The 25,769-nt window shown below is 43.2% G+C and overlaps 1 protein-coding gene across 1 annotated transcript; it reads right to left on the bottom strand.

Moving 5' to 3' along the window:
* Positions 1–550: 550 nt before the first annotated feature.
* lft (Limb expression 1 family member lowfat) lies at positions 551–25,491 on the bottom strand. The gene is made up of 4 exons (XM_050168008.3): positions 25,024–25,491; positions 18,927–19,069; positions 15,907–16,047; positions 551–10,079 (listed from the first exon to the last, which is right to left on the bottom strand). Exons 1-4 carry the CDS (start codon positions 25,280–25,282, stop codon positions 9,675–9,677), a joined length of 948 nt encoding a protein of 315 aa, XP_050023965.1. The 5' UTR covers positions 25,283–25,491; the 3' UTR covers positions 551–9,674.
* Between the last annotated feature and the right edge of the window lie 278 nt (positions 25,492–25,769).

Here is a 25,769-nt window from a genome sequence, read left to right as displayed (position 1 = left end):
GGCTCTTCTTTCCGTGTCACCACCTAGCTTGAGGCTGCCGTATGCAGCTTCAGAATTCTGTAAGCACTGAAACCACTAAAGAACATTTTATGTCACTGTACAAAATTCTTACATTATGCAAAGGATTCGTGGGATAGCTTTTCTTTCCATATCCCCACCTCCTTGAGGCTGCTGTAGTCAGAGTCGGAATTCCGTAGGGCACTGAAACCACTGAGGAACATTTGGTGTCACTGCACGAGATTTTTTTTGTGGGACAGGCAACCTGCAACAAAGAATGTGCAGTCAAATACATTATGTTAATTTTTGCAGTTGTTCCTGTTACTAATATGTGCCAACTGGTTTAACAAGGTGGTTCAGTCATGTGATCACATGATTAACCATGAACAACACGGCAGACCTGTAGTGGTGCTTTTAGTTCAAAGTAGATGTTGTGTAGTTCCATAAAGCTGCATACCATTCTAAAACCTGTCCTATTTGCAAGCAGTTGGTAAAGTGTTTGAAGGTACACAACAAAACTCAGTGACAAAGAAGTAATTGAAATTCAAAGTCATACCATAAAAGCACTTTATTTTTTTTTTTTCTTACTGATGACTGTGTCTAAATTGTCAGCCCATTTCGTACAGCTTCCAAGTACACACATAAATCCAGAAGCGACACAGTGCACTCGCTTATAACAAGACGACATAAAAAAACGCAGTTCTCCCTTTCCACAAAAATAATGTTGGCAAACCAATACTAGAATTGGAAAGAATGAGAATACATAAAGAAAAGTTGGATTTTTACATGAAAAAGAAAGAAAAGACATCAAGAATATGAAGGAGCTCTGACAGAATTTTTCGAAGTTTTTTACATCACACTGTGAATGTTATTTAACAGCTGTCATTAATAAATCATGACCAATTTATATGGGATTTAAATTAACACCCAAACGTAAAATACAGGCTATGGGAACCCAGTAGGGGGGGGGGGCTTCAGATTAATTTGAACCTTTTGGTGTTCCTTAGCATGCACCTAAATCTATTCTGCCCCCCTCAAAATATAGCTGCCACGGCTGGGAATTGAACCTGTGACGTTGTGATTAGCAGAAGCACACCAAAGTCATTACAGCACAGGTCACTTATCATATTTAAGCACAATATGGCCTGTTTCCAGCAAGAGAGGACTTAGAAGAATGACAAAGATACGCCAAATGGCAACACTAAATTAGTTTATTCTGGTGAAGTGCATTTTACAAATTATGAATTCATGTTTACTTCACCGTTGGTTCCCAAACAAAAATCTGAAGGGCAGAGTTTTCGTTTTTGAATAGCATTGCCCCTCAGCCACAATGCTAGTACATGAGTAAGATATCACAAACTTCGAAGTATTTTTGCATGGTGACCTGTTCTTTTCGTTCAGAAACGTTGTCGAAATTGGCCAAGATTATTGTTTGGTTCTTATTGAATGCAACATAATCTTTGTTTATCGACAAATAACTGTAGTCCCAAGCAGAGCCTGTCCAAATCTCGTGACATCACCAGGGGCTATTTATAATGTGGGAACTTGAAGCCTATCTTCAGCTTTTCAAATCTTTTCTGACTAACCAAGACTTTGAATGCCGTAAGACTGCCATCTCTTGCATTCTGGAAGTTTAATTTACCAAGTCAATTTAAGTCTAATGTTCCTATTTAGTGTGCATTTTAGCTGCTATTTATGCCAAATTAAAAGCTATTACAGCTTAACTTCATTAAATAAAGATTGCACCCAACACAAAAATACCTTTGTTATCCAAATTCATTATAAGCATATATTTTTTACCAGCCAATATCACCAGAAAACATTTTAAATTTGCTTTGTTATATCTGCTAATTTGTTATTATATTGTATTATATTGCAGCTTGTATATGCCTAGAAAAGAAGAGTGGAGCTGCTGTGTCATTGTACATATGCGTATGCCAAGGAGAGGGCCGATTTGGATTGCCATGTTTTTGGGGAGGCAGGAAAGGCTAAATGCACGTTCTCGAATAGTTTTCTGTCTGTCACAATTATTTCCTTGCTCCTAGAACAGCGTGTAAGATGGCATTCTTGCTGCTTCATTATATAAGAATTATTTGTTCTTGAAGCATAAGTTGTCATACCAGAGTGTACAAGTTGTATCAGTTATGAACAGTGTCACTGCCAAGTATATAAGTTTGGAGAAAGGTTGAGAAAGTCTTTGCTCATTGTGCGGTACATTCAAGCACATCTATCTGTTTTTATTGTTTGCATGTTCTGAGTGATTAAGCATAAATGTGAGCTATATTATGGGGCCACCAAGACCTTTAAAGGAGACTTGATGGCAAAAAAGCAGGCCATAGGCATGTCACTTAGGCTATGGAGATATGGAGAGAAGCCTGTTTGCACAAATTCACATTTCGATTCTTTGATAAGTGTGGTTCGACATTCCGAAGGTACTCCTGGGCTATCAGAGACCCAATTTTAAAGAGCACCAAGTTAATTTTGGTGAGCTACAGTTCTTTGATGTGCACTAAAATATCAGTGTTCAGGAATCTACATGCTTCACCTGAACATGGTTACCATGACCACAAGTAGAACTGGTCACCTCATGCACAAGAGCAGAATGAAATAGTCACCGAGTCACTGTAGCAGGGATGATCTCTCATACCATTTACTAGTATGAAAATCAGCAAACTTAAATGTTATATTAAATGCTAATCAATCAAATAGTTGAGAAAAATATGTGAAGAATTATTTGCAGTGCTAAAGCATGTAAAGCACCCACAAATGAAAATATTTTTGCTAAGCTTATGGCTCAAAGTATGATGCCACTCCTATAGTGATGCATAGTAGTACGCCATATATGCTGGTATGATCACTTCAAAATGACCAATGCTTAAAATGTGTCTAAATTCAACACAGCATCGCACAGCAATCAAACAGGAAACACTGAATAATGACTAATTTAACAAAAAGAATTTGCAAAACTTGATGTCAGAGCTCCTTCACATCCCTCAGTGTTCTCGGCAATCAGTAGCTTTGTAAGGGCACGACCAAGATTTCACAAGAATGTGACGAGCAAGAAACGCGATGACAGCGCAGTGTCATTTAACAGGAGTGCAAAGAAGACGGCAGGTAGCTGCCGCTGGGTCGGGACATCACTACAGAAGGAACTGCGGACTAGGAAGAACTGAGAAGCACGCCGTAGCAATCACAAGTGGCTTGACACTACTATCACCGTCCCCCCAAGACCCTCTTGTGGCACAAACCACTCACATGGCCGGCGGCGATTCATGGGCACATGAACCGAATCACAGACTAGATTACCACAGCACAAAAGGCACCCCAACGAGGGGTGCAATCTGGCATCGAACAAGGTGTGGCCACAACGAGATGCATCCATTTACTATCACTTAGCACTGGGCCGACAATCATCCAGCTCGCAGTCAAGAAGGCTCCCATTCCGCAGAAAAAAAAAAGCGTGTGTATACATATAATATTTATAAGTAAAATGCTGTATGCAAAGGCACAACCACAAGCATCCCCTTCGGCTAAAGTGGGATGGTCCATGTTCAAAGCACGGACGTCTGCTGCATTCCAACTTCTAGCACGCAAACACATGTCAAATGTAGCAGGAAGGCAACGTTTTCACGTTCGTCAAGAGAACAGGTACGTTTCCGACAAGTTCAGGCATGATTTACTGTGCATACTTGTAGTTCAGCACCCACATACCAGTGTCACAAAGACACTTTCGACCGTGATCGAGCTCCATCGGGATCAAGTTTATTGATCAAGATTGGCTCCTTTGCGCAAGCACTTGGAAGGGAGCCAATGGGGTTTGCAGATTTCAATTGCCTTCAGCGTGAACGTTGTCTGAAAGTGTGCGTGTGACAGGGGTATTAGAAGACTGGTCTTTTCAAGAAAGCAAACACTGCAGTGATGGAACTCTCCAGCACGCTGGAAATAGATTTGCAAAATCAGCATGCAGTTAATTCTTCCGTGTCTCTTTCCTACTCCATTGAAACACAGAGCAGCAGTGACGGATGTCTGCCATCAACAGTAGGAGAAATTTTAAACACATCTGTTGCTTTCATGCAACTTTGAACTACAATTATCTTTAAAGCTTATCTTTCAAACCTATGACACACCGTGCTCTATACATGTAAGCACCACAATGTGGCCAAAGTTTCAAAAATCATCAAACGCCGGTTCGTGAATGAAATAAATATGCCAGTTAGATACGGCCAATGAATCGCGGAAACAAAACATGGCCATTACTCTCTCTTTAGCAAGAATAAGCACAACTACTATAGCTTAAAGAAAAGCATATTTGTTACCATCATATGTAGAAACAATCGCAGTTCATACAATGACCAGCCTTCAATGCATCACAAAACGTCCACCAAATTCAGGTCTCACCAACAAAAAGGGGCACTGGGCCCACGTTGCAAGTCACGTCGGCACAAAATGAGCGTTTCTTCATCGTCATTTTGTCGCCGCAACTGCGTTATCAGCAACACGATCGTGCATCATCACACGCACTTTGATGGCTCATCACAGGTAAGCTGGGCAGCCATCTATGCACATATCACACCTACAGTTTCATTTCTACAGAGCCTATATGGATGGGCATTTCCAATTTTTTCTACATTTTTCGTACATGATGTGGCCTTCATGGCAATGAAATATTGCCATGGTGCCAAGGTTTCAAGACCCACTGACATGCCAAGTGCCAATCAATACCGATGTTAAAGACACACAAAAAAAATACATAAGAAGCAGCATGCAATGAAGCACAATATAAGACAAAGACAGAGTGTTGCAGGTCAATGACTTATCATATTTCTGTGTCTATATACAGAAGCTGCCAAGTACTAACAATGAGACAAGTTGCAACATGACAGACTGAGATATAGGTTGTTTATCGTGGGTATCGCAGGCCATCTAATTATACTCAGGATGAACTTGGGCACACAAAGCTACATTGGACGTCTGAAGGATATCCAAGCGGTAATGACTAACTTCTAAGATCAATTTTCTGATGGGCTCAGTGACACACTTACGAGTGGCCTCTGTAAGAAGCTGTTTCGGTGCCTGTATGTATGTGTGCCGACAGAAATCATGCCAATTAACATTCTGCTCTCGTTACTTGGGAATGAAATATATTAAAGGTAAAATATCAGCAACACATTTCCGTGTCAAACAATGATATAATGGTACTTTCAACCTGTCCCATAAACTTACAGCGAACATCACAAGCACAGTTGAACCGCAAAATGGCTATACAGCTAATAAAAATGGCAGCGTAATTAAAATGAAAGATCTCGGTTGAGAGACAGAAACCAGACACTTTGGAATGTTGCTCGAGCAGTGGCAATATGCATTATGAGCTAAGACCAATCAAGCACGAGCAAGATTTGCAAATTAAGCAGGCAGACTCAAGCGTCGGGCTTATCCTCCCCGATACCTATAAAGGAACACCAAGGAGAAACACGAAATCAGTTTAGATCGATAATGTTTCAGAACTCTTATTCATACTTCGGTGGCAGAAAAATGCCATAAGAAAAAAAAAAAAAAAAAAAGAAAGCTTTCTGTTTCTAAATTTCACATGCAAACCATGATGCTGCAGGTTTCCCAGTATTCTTGCGTACCTTCATTATTTATGAACAAACAAAAAAATTAATGTAGGGTTTAACGTCCTGAAATTATGGAGTGGGTTATGATGGACAATGCAGTAGAGGTCTCCGCATTAATTTTGACTCCCTGGGGTTCTTAACCAAGCACCCAAAGCACACTCGCATTTCGCCTTCCCTGTAATGTCGCTGTTGCAAATCGGACCAGTGACCTCATGCTCAATAGCACATTGGCATAGCCAGTGAGCCACCACTGTGGGTCATGTACAGAAAGTCTCCAAATGCTAGGTTTATTCCTCTGATTATTTTTAAAACCCATGTAATCATTACTTACTATACAGCTTAAACATAGCAGCTTGGTCATTTATGTAGACACGTGCAATATGGCTACGACCACGCTACACGCATGTCCTCGATGACACTTTTAGCTAGCCTACCGCATGGTGAACGGATGGCAAACACCAATTGCGGTGGCGCCATCTGGTACATAGAAGTCAAACTACTTTCCCAGCAACGGCACCATCTTTAGTTAGGCCTGGCAGCATTAGAACAGATGGCTGATCGCAATAATCGTGACAAAACATCACCAGTACTTGGTCCTTGGAGAGAGATAAGACTAGGCGAAAGATTATTTCACCATTTACGTTTTGCTGGCATGATGAACAGCAAGTAGCAAGACCGAATTCAGATAAAAGCGAGTGGCCTCAGCGCTGCCATGTTGTTATGCTATCCAAGCGAATTAGGCAAGGCCCGCAATGCTAAATCCAAAAGGTAGCATGCGTATGTAACCAGCAAAGCTCTTCATAGCATCCTGCACATTTTGGACCCGCTAATTTATAGCGTACACAAGGGTATTGTGTACATCCTACTAAAGCTGTTTATTGATAAAAAAAAGTTGCCAGCAATGAACAAATGCTGTGGAAATCTACGACATCACAGCAAGCTGGGGCGAAAATTTCAATATGGTGTTGATACCCATCTCACTTTTGCGACTTCTCTGGCTTACTGACTTATCAAATCTCTAACCACAATAAAACTGACCTGTTTGCAATTTCATGACCACAGTATACCTATCTAGCTTGGGTGGGTATTTCTTCTAAGTGCTCCTTTAAAACCACAGCTAAAGAACACGATATGAAAGCGTGCTCATTCGCATACACATGATACTTCCACTAGAATGCTGCTTATAAGAGCCAGAATCTTACAATTAACCGACAATTACTGTACCTTGCCAATTACCAGCATGAACAGATTTTCAAGTTCTTATGTATATTCTCTGTAGGTTGCCTGTTGATTTTTAAGGATAGGGTTGGTAAGTTTTTAAACACATTATATCGGCACTTTTATTTAGAACATCTTTGTGCCATGTATGTTTACTTAGACAGCTCAGGCAGAGGTTAAAGATGCTAACAATGAAAGAGGTTAAAGATGACAAATGCTAGTCCTAGACTAGCGTTTATCCATTAAATTTTTAACCTCTGTCTCGGCTTTTTGCACTAGCAAACATACATTGCAATGAAAACCAACTAGTGCAGCTTAATGTCCTTACTTCTTTGTGCCAGTTGTCCCCACTGCCGTTGACTTGCGCCCGGATTGGCCGTACATGGACGGATTTTTTAGCTCGACAAATCACTGCCAATCACTGCCACTGCCATACAAGGTCATGGCCTATACTTCTGGCTGAAAGTCCTTGAAAACTGACTGTCCCCCTTTTGGTGTTGGAACTCTTGGTTGATGGATATGGTCAGGTGACAATAATGCAAAACTGTGCCCAAACTGCCAGCATCAGTGTTAAGTGAAAAACAGAGAGTCATATAAAGCCAAAATTATGTTTACATGTGCTGCTGATAGGTTTTGAATTCACTACACCAGTGTAAAAAGAGCAAAAAAGGAACTAGGTACACGAGAGGCCAAGAAGTAGGCACTATTCAAGGCAGTGGAGGTATCAAGTCGGCAATGCCTCTTTCTTTTTTTAACTTGTCGTTACAATTGCTTAGGACATGGTAATAAAAAAACCTTTCCCTCAACCACAGCATTCAACTGAAGAATCAAGCAACCAGACCACGAGTCTGCAATGCTCGAGCAATGTAATGAGCGGACAGACGAGATCACAACAGCAACTGTGACACTAGATGAACCTCCTCACAACCGTTGCCACAATTACACAGTACTGACAGGACAACTGGCCCTCCATACTGGAGAACTTTTATGAATTGGCACATAAAGCAGGAACCCTGCATGTATGTAGATAATTATACTAAAAAGCTATGCTAGTGTTAATGAGAACCACTAGAGCCATTACAGTAACATTACCTAACGGAAAATCCAGTAGCTCTCTGTAAAAATGTAAGAACTGCTAGAGGAATATGGCTCCCAAGCCCATACTCCCTCTCGTCAATTTTGCGCAGCGCAGCGAAGCCTATCAATCACATCAGCCGACCAAAGCAGCGAGTCAGGAGACGGAAGGTAAGAGAAACACCAAACATGGATTTTTTTAGTAATGATGATGTTTTGGCTCGCAGATGGAAGACTTGTTCACAGTAAGATTAAAAAGTGGCAAAATAGTCGCTTAAGTACATCACATAATAAGGTTGCGACACTTAGCATATACAGGTAGCAAATTAGCATCATTTTGGTCAAGAGTGTCTACCATGGAAATGATTATGAATTGCCACCTATAAGTATACGCTAGGTGTCTCGGTAACTTTATACAACGTACTTAAGCAAGTGTTTCATCACTTTTTAGTCTCCCTGCGAACCAGTCTCCCATGTCGGAGCCAAAACATTACCACTGCTAAACCATTTTTGGTCAGTCTTTATCTTCGTGCTTCATGTTCAGTCCCAACCTGATGAGATTCCATCATACTTTCGATTTCAAAATCACAAGAAGCGCTCTTCCATTTTCTATCACTGATCGCACTTTGCACAATGCCGACTGGATTGAAGTTGCCTGTAAGGATCAATGGTACGAAATTGGTGAGCCCTCCTCCATTCTCATAACACGCAGACATCTCTCATTTACTGGTTGGCTGACATGAGCCCTTAGTCTTCACTTAACTGCGCGAAACTGATGAGACGGAATGCGGCTTTTTTTGTTTTTTGTTTGCTATTGCTTGAAGAGTTCATCACATTTCAACTGGCACATGAAGTACAAAAAGTGCTTGTATTGCTGCACGCTTAGGTCAAACAGAATACAAGATTGTTTCGTTTTATGATTTGGTTGGCACTTTGCTACCCAAGGCACTTGTTAAATTTGGCAAGGCAGCACAGCAAGTCATCAGATGGTTATGGATGGCAGGGCTTGGCTGAATACATTAATCAAGTTAAACACGGCCTACACAGGTTTAAAGCCAACACAGGTTTAAAGCCCGTCACTGCGAGCATGGCCATGTGACGCACACAGCAAAGTCTATCATTACAAACATGGCAGGTAAGTTGACTTAGAGCCGAATTTCTTCCAGCCACACTGGTTGTCAACAAATACGTACTTGAAAGGATCTTGAATATACAGCATACGTTGAGTATCAAAAGGCAATGACACAGATGGTGCCTTCCATTTGTTCCATTCCAGTGCAGTCAAGTTTTCTCAATGCATACACTCCAGCGTGTACCTAAACAGCCTTCTGCATTGACAGGGAAGAGCGAGGGAAGAGAGGGGGGTACCGAAGCTTGTTGCAAGCCCATAACCATCCACTACAGCAACAGAAGCTTAGCAGTGGGTAGTAGCATCAAAGGCACTTCAAGGGACAAGATGACCACATCCAACAACCTGCACGGCCAGACGGTGCTGCATTGCACGAATGGCAGTAGAGATCGGACAATCCTCCAGCCTTCACCGAGAAGCAGGTTGTCAGGTGCCACTGGCCACCCGGGGGCAGTTGAGGTCGCTGCTGTGCACTCCGACACTCCGAAACTCAGGGCCATTAGGCACTTGAATGGCCCATATGGACGGATCATGCTACGGCATCAGCGTGACGAATGGCTGCGTAGTCCAGCAAAAGTCACTCTCTCTGTCTGGAATAAAGCACAGTGGCAGCCACCATAGACTGCCGTGACTTGCGCTCATCAGGGGCTCGAGGCCACGGTTGGGCCGTCGGCACTCATGCGCGCCGCCATTGCAAGGATACGCTGCTTCTCGAGCGGGAAGCGCAGCTCGCGGCCGGCGAGGCGTGCTGCTTCGAGCTCGGCACGAGCAGCTGCAGCCTCGGCAGCAACGCGGCCTGTGGGCCCCAGCTGGCGCTCGCGTGCTGCCCAGTCGAGCGCCATCTGGGTGCGCAGCTCGTCATCGAGCGGCCGGCGGGAGTAGTGTGCCAGCACCTCCTGGCGCGAGCACTGGCGCTCACGCATCGCCTTCAGCGAGCCGTTCCAGTGCAGCAGCTGGAAGACACTCATCAGCTCCTGGAACTCGAGCATGGTGCGCCCTCTGTTAGCCTCGAGCATGAAGCGGAACGCCTCCACTCCCTGGCTTCCCTGCATTGCCGTGGTGCGAAAGGCAAAGCTCATGATTAAGCCGCATGGTTGATGAGCATCACGTCTAGTGCTCAGCTATTCGAACAAGATAATTTGTAGGCATGGGGGCTGGCACTTTTTGTGCCACCGGTGATCACTGGGTGATCCCTCTCTTTCATCATGTGACACAATGCAATACCACAATGCCAGCCGTAATGCCATCTATTTCATTTTACTAGCTGAGCACTGTGCAGCATGCATGCCTGCCAACCTGTGAACTTTAAAATTCATAAAAATCCCACATACACAATGACATGCATTTTTTCTATAGTTTGCCTTGAGCACACACATATTGTGGGATACATAAGCGCTTTATGAATGATTAGTTACCTTTAGATGCAGCACAAACAAGCAACAGCAAACTTGGAACAGCACAGACTGTGTTTTTATCCCAGTAACATTTTAAGTCACTTTACTATTGCTGACTTGGTGTGCTTAATAGAACTTGTCTGATGATACTTGTCCATAGAAACCACTTCTCCCGTATAAACCACCTTGGGATGCCAAAAATATTGCAGTATAGGTACTGTGACAATTTGTTTTCTTTTTTGTTATATATATACTTCTAACACATTGTACTGTCCCATCTCTTCCAACACCTCATCTTTTATAAAACCTGATAAAACATTCGTAAAACAAGCCCGAATTTGTAAACATTATGAGAAATTCTAAAAAACGTGTCAGTATTGGGCCATCAATTACAGCTAAAATATGGCTGACATCCTGTATATTATCTTTATGCACATATCTCTACCTGATGTGTCAAGTTTGCCTCTTTGAGCAGACAAAATTTAAGAAGTGCTGAACTTATACATCATTTATTGCCAGTTAGGTATTTAAGAACGAATCATGCCATACAGATGGCTTATCAGTGAAAAGATGACATGACAGTGAAATGCAGTACTCCAGTCTTGAGTGTTTGATAATTAGGACACGGGTACATCTTGTTCTTGCATAAGAATTTAGTAAAGACTCGTCTTTCCTAACAGGTGCAACCTTTTGCGAGTCTTGCAAGCTCACAATAGCTATATGTTTCTTCAGTTTACTTATTCTAAGGTATTATCGTAATGTATTAATTAACGTATTATGGTAATGGCAGTCAGAGGCCAGCCCACATATGACATTTTAGTAGATTGGGAGTCTAATAACTTGAATGGACAGATACTAGTTCGTACCAACTCTCACACTCCATCACACACGCACACATTTTAGTTGGAGAAAAAAAAACTCTGAAGGATATAGGATTTTGATAAGGATATAGCTGGTAACATACAGGAATTCTATAGCATTAACGAGACGGTGGCAGGTCTTCTTGTGAAACTTAATAAGAGGTACAAAATGAAGGTTGTACAGGTCTACGCCCCTACATCCAGTCATGATGACCAGGAAGTTGAAAGCTTCTATGAAGACGTGGAATCGGCGATGGGTAGAGTGAAAACAAAATACACTATACTGATGGGCGACTTCAATGCCAAGGTAGCCAAGAAGCAGGCTGGAGACAAGGCAGTGGGGGAATATGGCATAGGCACTAGGAATAGCAGGGGAGAGTTATTAGTCGAGTTTGCGGAACAGAATAATATGCGGATAATGAACACCTTCTTCCGCAAGTGGGATAGCCGAAAGTGGACGTGGAGGAGCCCGAACGGCGAGACTAGAAATGAAATAGACTTCATACTCTGCGCTAACCCTGGCATCATACAAGATGTGGACATGCTCGGTAGGGTGCGCTGCAGTGACCATAGGATAGTAAGAACTCGAATTAGCCTTGACTTGAGGAGGGAACGGAAGAAACTGGTACATAAGAAGCCGATCAATGAGTTAGCGGTAAGAGGGAAAATAGAGGAATTCCAGATCAAAGTACAGAACAGGTATTCGGCTTTAACTCAGGAAGAGGACCTTAGTGTTGAAGCAATGAATGACAATCTTGTAGGCATCATTAAGGATTGTGCAATAGAAGTCGGCGGTAACTTCGTTAGACAGGATACCAGTAAGCTATCGCAGGAAACGAAAGATCTGATCAAGAAACGCCAATGTATGAAAGCCTCTAACCCTACACCTAGAATAGAACTGCCAGAACTTTCCAAGTTAATCAACAAGCGTAAGACAGCTGACATAAGGAAATATAATATGGATAGAATTGAACATGCTCTCAGGAACAGAGGAAGCCTAAAAGCAGTGAAGAAGAAACTAGGAATTGGCAAGAATCAGATGTATGCGTTAAGAGACAACGCCGGCAATATCTTTACTAATATGGATGAGATAGTTCAAGTGGCTGAGGAGTTCTATAGAGACTTATACAGTACCAGTGGCACCCACGACAATAATGGAAGAGAGAATAGTCTAGAGGAATTCGAAATCCCACAGGTAACGGCGAAAGAAGTAAAGAAAGCCTTGGGAGCTATGCAAAAAGGGAAGGCAGCTGGGAAGGATCAGGTAACAGCAGATTTGTTGAAGGATGGTGGGCAGATTGTTCTAGAGAAACTGGCCACCCTGTATACGCAATGCCTCATGACCTCGAGCGTACCGGAATCTTGGAAGAACGCTAAAATAATCCTAATCCATAAGAAAGGGGATGCCAAGGACTTGAAAAATTACAAACCGATCAGCTTACTGTCCGTTGCCTACAAACTATTTACTAAGGTAATCGCAGATAAAATCAGGAACACCTTAGACTTCTGTCAAGCAAAGGACCAGGCAGGATTCCGTAAAGGCTACTCAACAATAGACCATATTCACACTATCAATCAGGTGATCGAGAAATGTGCGGAATATAACCAACTTTTATATATAGCTTTCATCGATTACGAGAAAGCGTTTGATTAAGTCGAAACCTCAGCAGTCATGGAGGCATTACGGAATTAGGGTGTAGACGAGCCGTATGTAAAGATACTGAAAGATATCTATAGCGGCTCCACAGGCACCGTAGTCCTCCATAAAGAAAGCAACAAAATCCCAGTAAAGAAAGGCGTCAGGCAGGGAGATACGATCTCTCCAATGCTATTCACAGCGTATTTACAGGAGGTATTCAGAGACCTGGATTGGGAAGAATTGGGGATAAAAGTTAATGGAGAATACCTTAATAACTTGGGATTCGCTGATGATATTGCCTTGCTTACCAACTCAGGGGACCAATTGCAATGCATGCTCACTGACCTGGAGAGGCAAAGTAGAAGGGTGGGTCTAAAAATTAATCTGCAGAAAACTAAAGTAATGTTTAACAGTCTCGGAAGAGAACAGCAGTTTACGATAGGCAGTGAGGCACCGGAAGTGGTAAGGGAATACATCTACTTAGAACAGCTAGTCACTGCGGATCCGGATCATACGACTGAAATAATCACAGAATAGAATGGGCTGGGGTGCATTTGGCAGGCATTCTCAGATCTTTAACAGCAGGTTGCCATCATCCCTCAAGAGAAAAGTGTATAACAGCTGTGTCTTACGAGTACTAACGCACGGAGCAGAAACATGGAGGCTTACGAAAAGGGTTCTACTTAAATTGAGGACGATGCAACGAGTTATGGAAAGAAGAATGATGGGTGTAACGTTAAGGGATAAGAAAACAGCAGATTGGGTGAGGGAACAAACGCGAGTTAATGACATCTTAGTTGAAATCAAGAAAAAGAAATGGGCATGGGCAGGACATGTAATGAGGAGGGAAGATAACCGATGGTCATTAAGGGTTATGGACTGGATTCCAACGGAAGGGAAGCGTAGCAGGGGCGGCAGAAAGTTAGGTGGGCGGATGAGATTAAGAAGTTTGCAGGGACGACATGGCCACAATTAGTACATGACCGAGGTTGTTGGAGAAGTATGGGAGAGGCCTTTGCCCTGCAGTGGGTGTAACCTGGCTGATGATGATGATGATCTTCCCGCATCACTAATTACAGCTGAAGATCACAAAGCATTCATGAAAGTATTAGATAACATTGTATAATATGGAAACTACTTTTTATAAGATGTACTACCGCTGTAGTATTTTTTTTTCATAGCCAAACATTGCATATTTATTAAGCTTGCCTATGTCTTTCTCATTATGTTTGTATAACTATTTCTAGTATATTTCTCATTATTCTGAAGCAATATTTGGTTTAGCATTTACAACACATTTTGTTACAGCTATTTTGTGTAATCGCTACCCTTGGTGATGTCTTTTGACCTTCAGGGCATTTTGAATAAATAAATAAAGCTTTGCAGTTGATGCATCTGTACACACACCCCCTCCTGCAATCGCATGTTTGTACACTCAAACCTCATTATAACGAAGTTGAAGGGGAAGCCAAAATCGTTTCGTTACATCCATTACTTCGTTACACCGACTACTGCCATGCAGTGCAGTATATGCCCACGGCCCACCGAACTGCTATGCAGCCACGTATATGATGAAAATTCTATAAAACAACAGCAAAAGACTCTCCAGCGTGTGAAAGATGCAGTTTTTTAGCACCTGAAATGACAGCCATTACGATGGCGTCCTAGTGTTCCGTTGGGATGGTCTTTCACTTCTGCTTCTCACTTGGCTCGCTCATATTGTCGCGGCGAAACCCATGGAAGTATACGGCCGACAGTGCTTGGCACAGTGCGAGATATGTGGATACCTTCAGCCCTTGAAAAGGAAACTACCTGATCTGCCACTTTATCACGGCTCAGCGGCTCTGCTGTGTGAGCGCGCTGGCTTGGCCAGTTCGTGCCGGTTTCCCGCAATCTCAGAGGTCATACCTAGCTGCATCAGCACCCCACGGCGCACCGCAGTGAGAGGGACAGGCACTGTTTTTTTAAATGCTGCGCACAAGCATCTTCATCGACGTGCCGCGTAGCTAGACATGGCCTCCAAGATTGTGATCTCAGTGGGTGCGGCCAGCTTCGCCAGCTACGTGCAACAGCGAGACAGAGGGGCGATAAGACAGGAAAGAAGCGCTATATTCCTGCGTGGCCACCGTGTGTGCCACGGTGAGAAAGACCAGTGTTGCGCAATGGTGTACTCGACAAGGGAATTTTGAACTGCTGCGTAGAACGCGTGCTGAACCGGTGACATGCTCGGTGGGCAGTGGCCGGTACTTTTGGTTTCAGCGACCAATCTAGTACATTATATCCATTGCAGAACCATTTGAATTCGTAAAAACGAGGTCTAAAATACAAGGATCTTTATGGGGATTCCAAGGGAAATCGTGTTCACTTCCTTAGGGCTGTTATTTCGTTAAATCCAATTTTGCTATAACGAGGTTCAAGTGCATTTGCCAGAGCACAGTTACAGTCTAACTTTCCCACGCAGCTCAGACGCATAGTAGTGGAGCGCACTATACTTTGAGACACGAAGCGGGGGGGGGGGGCTATCGAGTTATGTTCAAAGCATAGTACTGAATGTAACATGATGTGCTGTCTAGAGCTGTGAATAAAAAAAAATAAAAAAAGACCATTTGTGCTATGTTCATAGAAATGCACAATTTCTGCAGAGTCAAGGCCCAAAGTCAGCTTTTACCTAAAATATCACTTCTGTGAATGGAAATAAAAGTCAAAACAACCAAGAAATAACAAGAGAGGCCACTGCTACCGCGCATTGCCAATATGACGAGCTTTATAAGGCTGCCGTGCTACCGAAACAAGGGGAGGACGAGATGCTGTATGGATGCGCCTGGCAACAACGAATACTAATTTAAAGTTGCGGCACCTGTATTACACTGAAATTCATTATTCTATTTGATGTTTATGATGTCTTTTACCTTATATATGCCTCGCAGCCATTACCACAAGTAAAAAAAAGAAACAGAGCATTCACGTGACATTGACTCACGCCAAACGAAGCCCTGGCGTCGTGCACCGCCTGGGCCACAAACTCGTCCGAGATGCGGCGGCTGGGGTGTTCGTTGAAGACAGAGTTGACCAGGGCAATTTTGGCTGCACTACGGCGAGCTTCCGCTTTGGTCGGACAGTTCTGCAATTACAGAAAATGCGATGGTTGTCAAGCCAGGCACAACAATGTGAGTCCTCAACTAGAGCCGATAATCACAAAGATGTTACTACAAGGCTGTAATGATCCTGATTAACCTATTCAGGCACAGTGCGCATAAATATGGACACCAAGATATAGTGCATCGAAAGGAAAAGCACAGATGGAAATAATGATAATCAAAGTGTGTCCGAAGTTACTGCTTTATAAACACTTCTGATTGGACCTGTGCTGCAAGTTTGAATAACACATGTAAAATGTATTAGTAAAAGTAAACCCGGAAAGTAGACACTTGGGGTATCAGTATGTCATTGTGTCAGTATGTGATCACTTCTCTCATTATTTGTGACAATTTTCACATCAGGCATATTTTTCAAGTGGCTGAATAGGTGCTTCCCAGGTATATGCAAGAGATGAAATAGCTGGATGTTCTCGTATCTGATGTTCCTGTAGAGAGCAGTTGCATTAGAGTTCACGTTCTGTAAACTTGACAAAACTCACTGAAGTCAAAATTCTCAACCTGTTCTTCAGCTGTATGCATTTAATGATTCTGAAGACAGAAAAAATTGGGTGAAAGAAAACTTTTAACGGAGAGAATTATTTGGTGGCTGAATGGGTTAATAATAGTGTTTTGATGTACAGTTGGTGGAAAAAGTTTTTGGGACACGGGCTGCACAACAAATGTGAATTTCTGCCTCGTTAAGTATACAAGATTGCTGCGTAGCTCATAAAAACTATTACAGGTTGAAACTTTGAATTCGAGGTCACGCTGGTCTGCGGTCCAACACCTGAAGACCCAATAAATTGTCCAAAGTGTTCTGCTCCAGCTTCTACAATGGATATTTACCTCCTGTTGAGGCTCTGCCCAGGAACAAGGGCTACGTACTTGAGATAGGGTACTTCTAGCCAGCAAGCTATGAACGCGTCAGGCAGACAACTATTACCTTATGGACAATGAGTTTGCAAAGCGACTACTGCAAATGCTGCATGAGAGGGGCCTCCACACATTTATTTAAATGAATATCCATGCCAAAGAGCAAGCTTCATGAAAAAAAATAGTGCAAGCACTGCACCAGGCGCTTTAGCATAAAAGATATTAACAACCATCTTTTTCTGTGATTGTCTTTTTATCGTCTAACCATTGTTACAAAGTTATCACTCAGCGCAAGACGCCCCTTCATGTATGTAAAACTCCCAGAATGTTGTTGCCAATTCTGTAGTGAAAGAGCCTGGTCTATTCAGAGTGCATGCATGGCCGAAATGGGGGGCGTACATTCTCGAACAGATATGAGCACCAGCGATTATGCTGGAAGGTACGATGAGTCATGCATACATAGCCGATGACCTTGACCCATAGATGTGATTACAAACACCAACAAGTCTTCTTGTCACTATCACAGTGCTTTGAGTGTTGCACATTTTTGCCGAGCACAGGTGTGCCCAAAATATAGTTAAATTTTTAACAGCTCTATTTCTTCACTGTCACTACGATGTGACAATATTCTGCGGGAACATGATCTAAAATGCCATCACTTCCCACCAAAACCCAACTCGAACCCCCGCCCCCTTCCCACATCTGCTGAGTGGCTGACTCAGGCCAGATCCAAGAAAGGTCAACGGTACCTGGCCGCATGCATCTACAATTAATCAGCAATGATGCCCATTACCGGCCAGCCTCTGAATTGAGGGGCTTCATGGCTTACCAAGCTATATTAAATGAAGGTCGCATTCTCTCTGCTCTAAAGGAAGAAATAGAAAAGCATAGAGGAAAAGTAAAATGACAAAAACTGGTTCACTTTCTTTGTTACCTGCAAACCTATTTGAAAGTCCATCCAAAAGGGGGCACTTGAAGTGACTGGCAAACCATGTGAATGAACCCTTCTACATGGCAAGCAGGCCACAATAGCCCGATAGTACTCCATTTCATACTTAGTAGGCAATACTGCAGAAGCTATGCAAGCAGTGCGACCATACAATTCTTACTCTGTGCATTTCACAGTGCAATTGTTCTTGCTCTGCGACACTTCCTGTAGGATAACTACTTTGTATAATAGAATTACAAGTTGTGTGCATAAGGTTATGTCAAATCACGTATTGTCATGTTGTAATATTATTTGTGCAAATCCTTATGCTTCCAGTCTACGACGCACTACGTTCTGGCCACTAGCACAAGTGGTGGACTGTGGCAGGTGGTTGCAATGTGTCAGTGCACGCGTTAGGTGGTAAGTTCAGATATGTGACGTATTCCACGTAATAAATACATCATTATTTGTCACATAAAAGTATGAGACTTAACATTACATTAAATTACATTATACATATTTATGCCTTTCTTTCACATGTGATGCACAATCTCCTGTTCGCAAATGTGAACGGTGAGAGAAGTGCCTCTAGCATTCTTAGCATTGCCTGCTATGCATTATATGGAGCATAGTAGCTGCACATGTTCAGCTTTAATGGTATGTACTTTAAAAAAAATCAAGAATAAAGCTTTTTTGATCATATATGCTTCGATTCTAAACAGAAGGACTCAATTCATTCTTGGAATGTTGAGTACTCGCACACTTCTACTCTCGATTAATACGGAGACCCCGGTGATCTCCAACTCCTTCCGCGTTTTAGACAAACTCGGGTCATCCATCCAACTTGACTGGTAAGCAGCTTCTATACAGCTCATTCAGCGCAACTGCGTCTGCACTTTGGTGCTTCACAATGCCCAACAGATTGACGTGCCTGCCATAGATGGCAGCACCATACCATGCAGTCAAGTGATTCAGAAGGAAATTTTTTTACGGGACTAGGGTGTTCCCTACGATCGACAGAGACCCTATGTAAACACTGAAGCCCTGGCCAAACAATCTCACCTGAAAGCTGCCAAAGCAGCTGCCACCTGGCAGCGTGACGTAGCACACGTAGGGCGGGCTGCAGGAAGGAACCAACTCGTAGGTGACAGGCTCACCGGGACGCTTCATCTGCCAGAACTCCTGCAGGGCCTCCACCACGTTCACTGCAGGCACGGCCAAAGGGAAAGGCATGAAGGCACGCATCTTCACTCTTCAACAAGCACAATTTATTGGAACACCATTGCAGATTGAAAGACCTGGAGTATTGAGCATTCGATTTGCATTACAAGATAGTCAATGTGATGCAGCCAGTGACAGGATAAGAATGCAGGAGGGGCCCTCACTAGTGCGTGAACAGCTGAGGTCATCGCGTGTGAAGGTGAAGAGGGCAGCTCACACGAAAAACACCTCACCGCACAGTACTATACAAGCCACATTTTAACTCCACTATGCCCAAACACCATTTTACATCAAGAGTAATTGGAGCAACTTGATCACTTTTATTTTTGGCCATGGAAAGCACATTTGTACCAAGAAAAAAACAATTAAATGTTTCTTACTTAAAAATTAATTAGCACCATAATTAATGAGTAATTCATTCACTTTAACTATTACAAACTGAAAAGCCACTCTAGCATGCCAAAAATGCTACCATGGGTTTTGCATTAATTTTCCATGCTTGAGTCAGCATTAAGGGGTATTAAGAAGTATCAAACTCGTCTATGAAAAGTGATACATTGAACTTTGTGGGGTTAAAAAAGAGACACCAAGGAGGTGGATTATTTCAATCCAGTGTACAAAAAACTGATTTGACACTTCCCACTTTGAGAAGTGCATACATTGCAAAGTGATATGCCCTGAGATGATGCACAAACTTTGCATAGCATAAGCGGTCTGCAATCTAATTTTTGACACTGGCCTCCTATAACCAGACAGTCCTCGAAAATCTGATTTTTTTTTCTACATGCGCAGTAGATAAAGACAAGGCCAAAGTGCATGAGGGCCAATCAGTACTGTGACAAACTGGAGCAGAACTAGCTCTGATTGAAATGACTGTCCCTTCACACTGGCAACATTTCTGCCAACAACAGCTCTACACTTTCTGGTGAACATTGGTAGCGACACCAAATATGGCAAGTTTTCAACTTTCACATTTTGTGATGCAGATGAGCAGCCCTGCTTGCCATAAGTAAATAAAAGGAAAAGTGCCATCTTTCTTCAATGGCAGCGCACTTTCAACCAAATTGAGAACATATTTCGGAATATTTAATTTTACAAAAACATGTTTTATTGTAGCTGAAATTCATCCCGATTAATTACAGATACACTGGATTCATTTTGTAGAAATTCGCTTGCATAAGTTTTCCTGCAGAAGTGGATGCATCTTGCAGATGCCCTGGCAGAATTTCTGGAAGTACCTTGTGAGTTTACGTAACACAAAGTACTTGCACAATGAGTGCAATGACTGTTGTTAAATTTTAAACGAATGCAAAGAGCAAACCCTAAATTAACTTAGACAGCTAGAATGCCTTCTAGAAGCCTCACAATGTGTTTCTATACCAAGAGACGAATTAGTAACAGAGAAAATAACGACAAAGCAGGCTGCACAATAGACCGACGTCGGCACATTCAAAGTGCATGGTGCCACTTATGAAGGCATGCTATATGTAATGACACCATGATGCCAATTAGTCCTCGCAGCTGTCAAATTGAATTGAAGGTAACCCCGACAGGAATACTATTGTGAATATTTCTAGGGAATAACTGGGCGAAATGCCTGTCCACAGCAATGCTTCTATTGCAATGCCTCTTTAGTCCTTTGTCCCTGCCTTCTGATTTCGAAGGCTGTCTGTTTATTGCAGTATAAAAGGGCTATGTGCTTCTTGCATGCCTACCAACATGTGAACTATAAAATTTAAAAAAAAATCCTGTGTGTGGACACACCATAAGTGGGAGAGGGGAGAAGCACCAAGCATGCACCTTTTTTTTTTAAATTTTGCCCTGAGCACACAACCTTTATGGGACACAGACACATGTCATTAACAATGATTTACCTTTAGATGCAGAACAAGGGGGGCAGCACACTTGGAACAGCACAAACTGACAAGAATGCACTTTCTTGAATGTTGAAGTGATGCTTTTCTCGATTTCACCTGCTTCGGCAGCTTGTTTGAATAAACTTGCTCGAAGCAGGTTTCTGGTGTCCTTTAATTCACAATCAGAAGACTTCTAAAGGTATGGTCAGAGACTGGTGAGCGAGACTTTTTCGCAAAAATAATTGACTTTTAGTGAAACTTGACCTAACATTGGTCAAATCATAAAATGAGCCCAAATTCGTAAACTTTGCGGGAAATTCGAAAGTTGCATAACCACGATTTACATAACCAACCAGAAGTTGCAAAATTGAGCTATCTGTCAGAGGCTATTTTTGTAAACAATGATCTGTTTCTCTTTAAATATTACACATGGTATATGGCAAAGCAAATGGTTAGACTTGAACCCCCAAGTACTTACATGGGCTATAGATAAGTTCAAGCACAAAATAATGTGCAATTGTACTGCATGCATTTGTCACATTGACCAAATTGAAATTTGTACATGGACGCAACTTTATTTTCCTCAGCCTGCTAGACCGTCTTGCGCTGTGGCTTAAGCAAAAGATTCTACTGCTATGATAACCTGATCCCTAAACTGGATACATAAACACTATACAATCAGGTTGACTCGAGTTAGTGGAAAAGACCCGGCTGAAAACTTTGCAAGTCATTTGAACTCATAGCCAGCCGGTCTAAGGATCTCACCTCAATGCCAAGCAGTTTTCAGTTTGTTTAGCACAGTTCCAATTGGATTCTTACTGGCCCTATGCTAGGTTTGACCCTTCGCTTGTGTAGGTAGTTTGCGCTTGCACACATACTGTAAAAGTGCAGTTATCTCATTTGATGCAAACCAGCACTCATTCCGTCAGTTTCATTTTTTTCCCTATGTGTGTGTGTGTGTCTACTTCAATTTTATGCTGTGAATATGAATGCAAGTTCTTACAACCAGCTAGCTATCCTTACTGCTTTGACAACTCCAAGTAACCTGAGGTTATAATTCACATTAAACAATCCCAATTGGACATGAGAAAGATTTACCAGTGATATAAAAAATCAACTGATAGGAGGATAAATTTTTCCATTCTGCAAGAATGCAAATGCAAGGAAGAGGGTACCATGTGATTGATATGGAAATGTTGATTGGTGAAAACTTTCTAGTTTGTTATTAAGTAGTAGTTATTAGTAGCTATTAAGGTGCGACTTGGCTGTTGCATGGTTAAAAGCAACTCCACTTATAAACCGTTAGACACACATGCTCCTATCTTTGGTTTCTATTCATCCGGTAATTGGTTGAGTTCCTATTGTACCATATGTCTGACATACTGTCTATCTGCAGGTCCAACTTTCTTTTGCATCAAGTAATGCCAACAGCCCACTAATCCATGCATTCTTAAACAATCCTCCGTTTTGTGTGGCACTTCCCTTCTCATGAGGGTGTGCTACTCCAATAACCTCCCTCTAGTAGTTCTTATGCTAAATGTTTGCAATCCAGAGCATCTATTTGAAGTTGCAGGAATGCAGACATACGTTTCAAGTTGCTCGAAATCGAAGAGATTGCCAAGCATCGTTACTGAAGCACAGAACCTAGGTCAGGACAGGGTTAGTGTCATTGTACATTACATGCTCTGTTTCAGTAGCAAGCAACATTACTAGGCTAGAGGGACTTATCTCACTTGTGTTCGCGCTGCACGACTTCTCTCGCTCCAACTCGTGTTGCTCGAGGTTCACAGCTAAAATATAGTGCACATGCAAAAAAAAAAAAAAAAAAAAAGATGTGGGTATGTCATGTAATTCAATGAAATATTAAATCGATCCCATATACATTTGCATCTCAAAACATGATGTAATTATTCCATGGATTGCAGATCTGAACTTACTGCCAAATGCCAATGTTTATGCCATGAGCAGCCACAGTGCATTGTTTGCGGCCACAATAAAAAGACTGCTTGTCAGATTCTGCATGCACAAAGGTGCACAAATAATTTCTGACTTGACTTGCATCCACAAGTTGTGATATATGAAGTAGTTAATCCGTACAAAATGTTGGATATCAAAAACAAATGCACAAGAGGACTGAGACTTCTACAATAAAACTATTTCTGTAGCATTGCCTGATAAGTACAAAACATTGCAAAGGAAGAGCTTCAAAGCGAGGCTCATTCATGGGTATAGGGGCAAGAATTAAGCAGGATTAGCTGCTCCATAATGTAAGACAATTAGTGCAGCTGATGAAAAGATAGCCAAGCCATGGAAGAATGAAACAGACCCACACAATGCTGAAACACACATCGTCTTGTGTCCTACTATTAATGGACGGTGCTAGGCTGAGTAGATGGTGCATAGATGCATTGCATTTCCAGTGAGACTGTCTTCTGTACTCCACAGAGATGATCTCAAATCACATTATGGAGGAGTTGCTTTTAAGAAGCACAGAAGCATGAAACTATTGCAGAATGGGATTGAACTTCACATTTTAGTTTGCAACTATATGGCACAGGTACGATTCTTATAAGCTAAACTGAAGTATAGGCTGAAAAGCTTGTGTAGTTATAAATACAGCCAATCACCTTTATAATGAAGTGCCCAGGATCTCCAAAATTCTTCGTTATATAGGTCACGTCGTCGCAAAAGTTAAGCATGCTACTGATTACATTAGAGCCGGCTAAGCAAGTTCAACAAAACCTTTATTTACCATGAATTCAAGAGATACCTACTAGTGAAATAAGCCACTAATTTTTTTGTGCACATTGTCTGACAGAATGTGCGAGTGCGGTCAACCTTATTGCACTAAAGTTCACGCTATTTGCCACGGTGAAACGCAGGAGCTACACAACATAAAGCTGCAGATCATCAAATGCCGCTATCGCATCCCCAACTGCCAAAATTCTTGTTTCATTTACAAGATCTTTATCACTGTCGCCTTCATTGACATTTGTGTCCCTTGGAATACATTGTCCGTCATGAGTTACGATTACATCGATCTCGTCATCATCCACTGCAACATTTCCGTCAGCCATTGCATCCACTGGTGCGTTACAACAATCAGTGTACGTATGACTTGAGAGATTCCTGGAACAATGCAGCATGACCACTTCTGATATTGGCACGCTCGTCAAATGCGTCACTAGAACTTGGTGACATCTGCGAAGGGCAGTGGCGGCACCGCTACGTGACGTTCATCTTAAAGCAACAAATAAGCCACTGAGGACGGCTAAATTCCTTCGTTGTACAGGCAAATCCATGGTAGCAGTATTCATTGTAGAGGCATTCAAAATACATGTGAAAGGTAGGAATTGGGCCAGAGCGTAATCAATCCTTCTATATACAGGTAATTTCGCTGTAGAGGCGTTCAACTGTACTTCTTCAGGTGCTCGCCATTAATTTACTGAGGAGTCTTAATTACAACGACAACCTATTTCGACAGTTGCAATATCGTTCTTTTAGCAGGTCTACGTATGACGCCTTGCGTGAAACAGGGCAATACAGTTAATCAACTGTTCCGGTGTTTCCTGACGCTCTTATCAAATATACAAGCTTGACTATAGTACATGCAGAGAGAAACAAAATTCTGCCGCTGATATTATATATACGCGAAATTCGTCAATTAAAAGCAGCCACAGATCCTTGGGGCAGGCATCCGCTACTCTAGCTGTGTCACCATAGCCATCCCTGCAGTGGTTTGTCTGCATAGGAGAGCACGGCTCTCAGAATGAACCCCTCCGCCCAAAGTTTGCCCAGCGACCGCGCGCGCAGCGCCGCTACACTGCAGTCGTTACGGGACGCGTCGTCGATCGTCGCGTCCGCCGTCATTCGCGAGATATACACCCAGCTGAAAAAAGCGGGCGCGGCGTCGCGCGCGCACGTGCGCGTGCCGCCGCTGCCACCCGAATAACCGGTCTCGACCGCGGCAGCGACGGCCGACGACCCTGTGCAGCCGCCGGCGGCGTCGGCCGCGCCGAGACGAACGACCCCTTTATGGCGAGTGGGTCAGGGGCGGCGACGGCGTGATCGCGTTGGCCCACCTCGGCTGCAGCCCTGGGGGCCCCGGGCGAAGCTCTCCACTACGGCGTCCACCGCCTCGCGCAGCATCGCCTTGGCACGCTGGTCGGCGTCGCGCTGCTGCTGCTGGGAAGTCGGCGTCGACGAGGTCGACGAGCCGCCGGCGCCTCGGCGTCCGCCGCTGGCACCGCACTGCAACGACGACGGGCCCGTTGTCGCAGCCGCCGCTGCCTCGGCGTCAGCCGCGCTCCATCCGAATCCCGCGGCAGCCGCGCGCATCATGCCCGCAGCCGGAGCGTGCCGTGAGAAGCGACGCCGCGAAAGAGGGCTCACACACCACTCGCGCACGTGAGAGAACGCACTTTTTGGTCGTCGAGCCGTCCCTTGCCCTTGTCCGAGCAGAACCAAAACACACAACACACAGATGCTCCGCCGACAGATGTTTCCCGTCGCGACCGCGGGCGCAGACGCTGCAGACGCTCTCCGCGCTGGCGAAGCTGGCGGAGCGCAGGAGAGAGGGGTCAGCGCGGAGTGAGAGAGAAAAAGTTTGAAAGGAGGAGGAAATGGAGTTGGCGGAGCGCCAGAGAGAGGGCGAAGCGAAACGAAAGAGAGAAAGAAACGTGAGAAAGAAGGACAACATGGAGTAATATTGTCTCTTTCTGTTTAGGTGCTGAAGCAGGCAAATGCCATGGTAATTTTTATGGGTGAACCGCGCGGAAAGCATTTTGTAATAAACCGTAAACCTTGAGGTGCTGCCATACACTGCTTC

Source organism: Dermacentor andersoni, chromosome 11 (genome assembly GCF_023375885.2).
Source record: "Dermacentor andersoni chromosome 11, qqDerAnde1_hic_scaffold, whole genome shotgun sequence".
In the NCBI taxonomy this organism is placed as follows: Eukaryota; Metazoa; Arthropoda; class Arachnida; order Ixodida; family Ixodidae; genus Dermacentor; species Dermacentor andersoni.
This window is presented reverse-complemented; position numbering and strand designations above follow the sequence as displayed.

Bases quoted from the DNA above. Each gene is read 5' to 3' on its own strand.
- lft (XM_050168008.3), bottom strand. From the start codon at position 25,282: ATGATGCGCGCGGCTGCCGCGGGATTCGGATGGAGCGCGGCTGACGCC. The intron at 19,070-25,023 runs GTGGGCCAACGC...CCGTGCCTGCAG, and splicing joins CCCCCAGGGCTGCAGCCGAG to TGAACGTGGTGGAGGCCCTG. The intron at 16,048-18,926 runs GTGAGATTGTTT...CTGTAATTGCAG, and splicing joins GCTGCTTTGGCAGCTTTCAG to AACTGTCCGACCAAAGCGGA.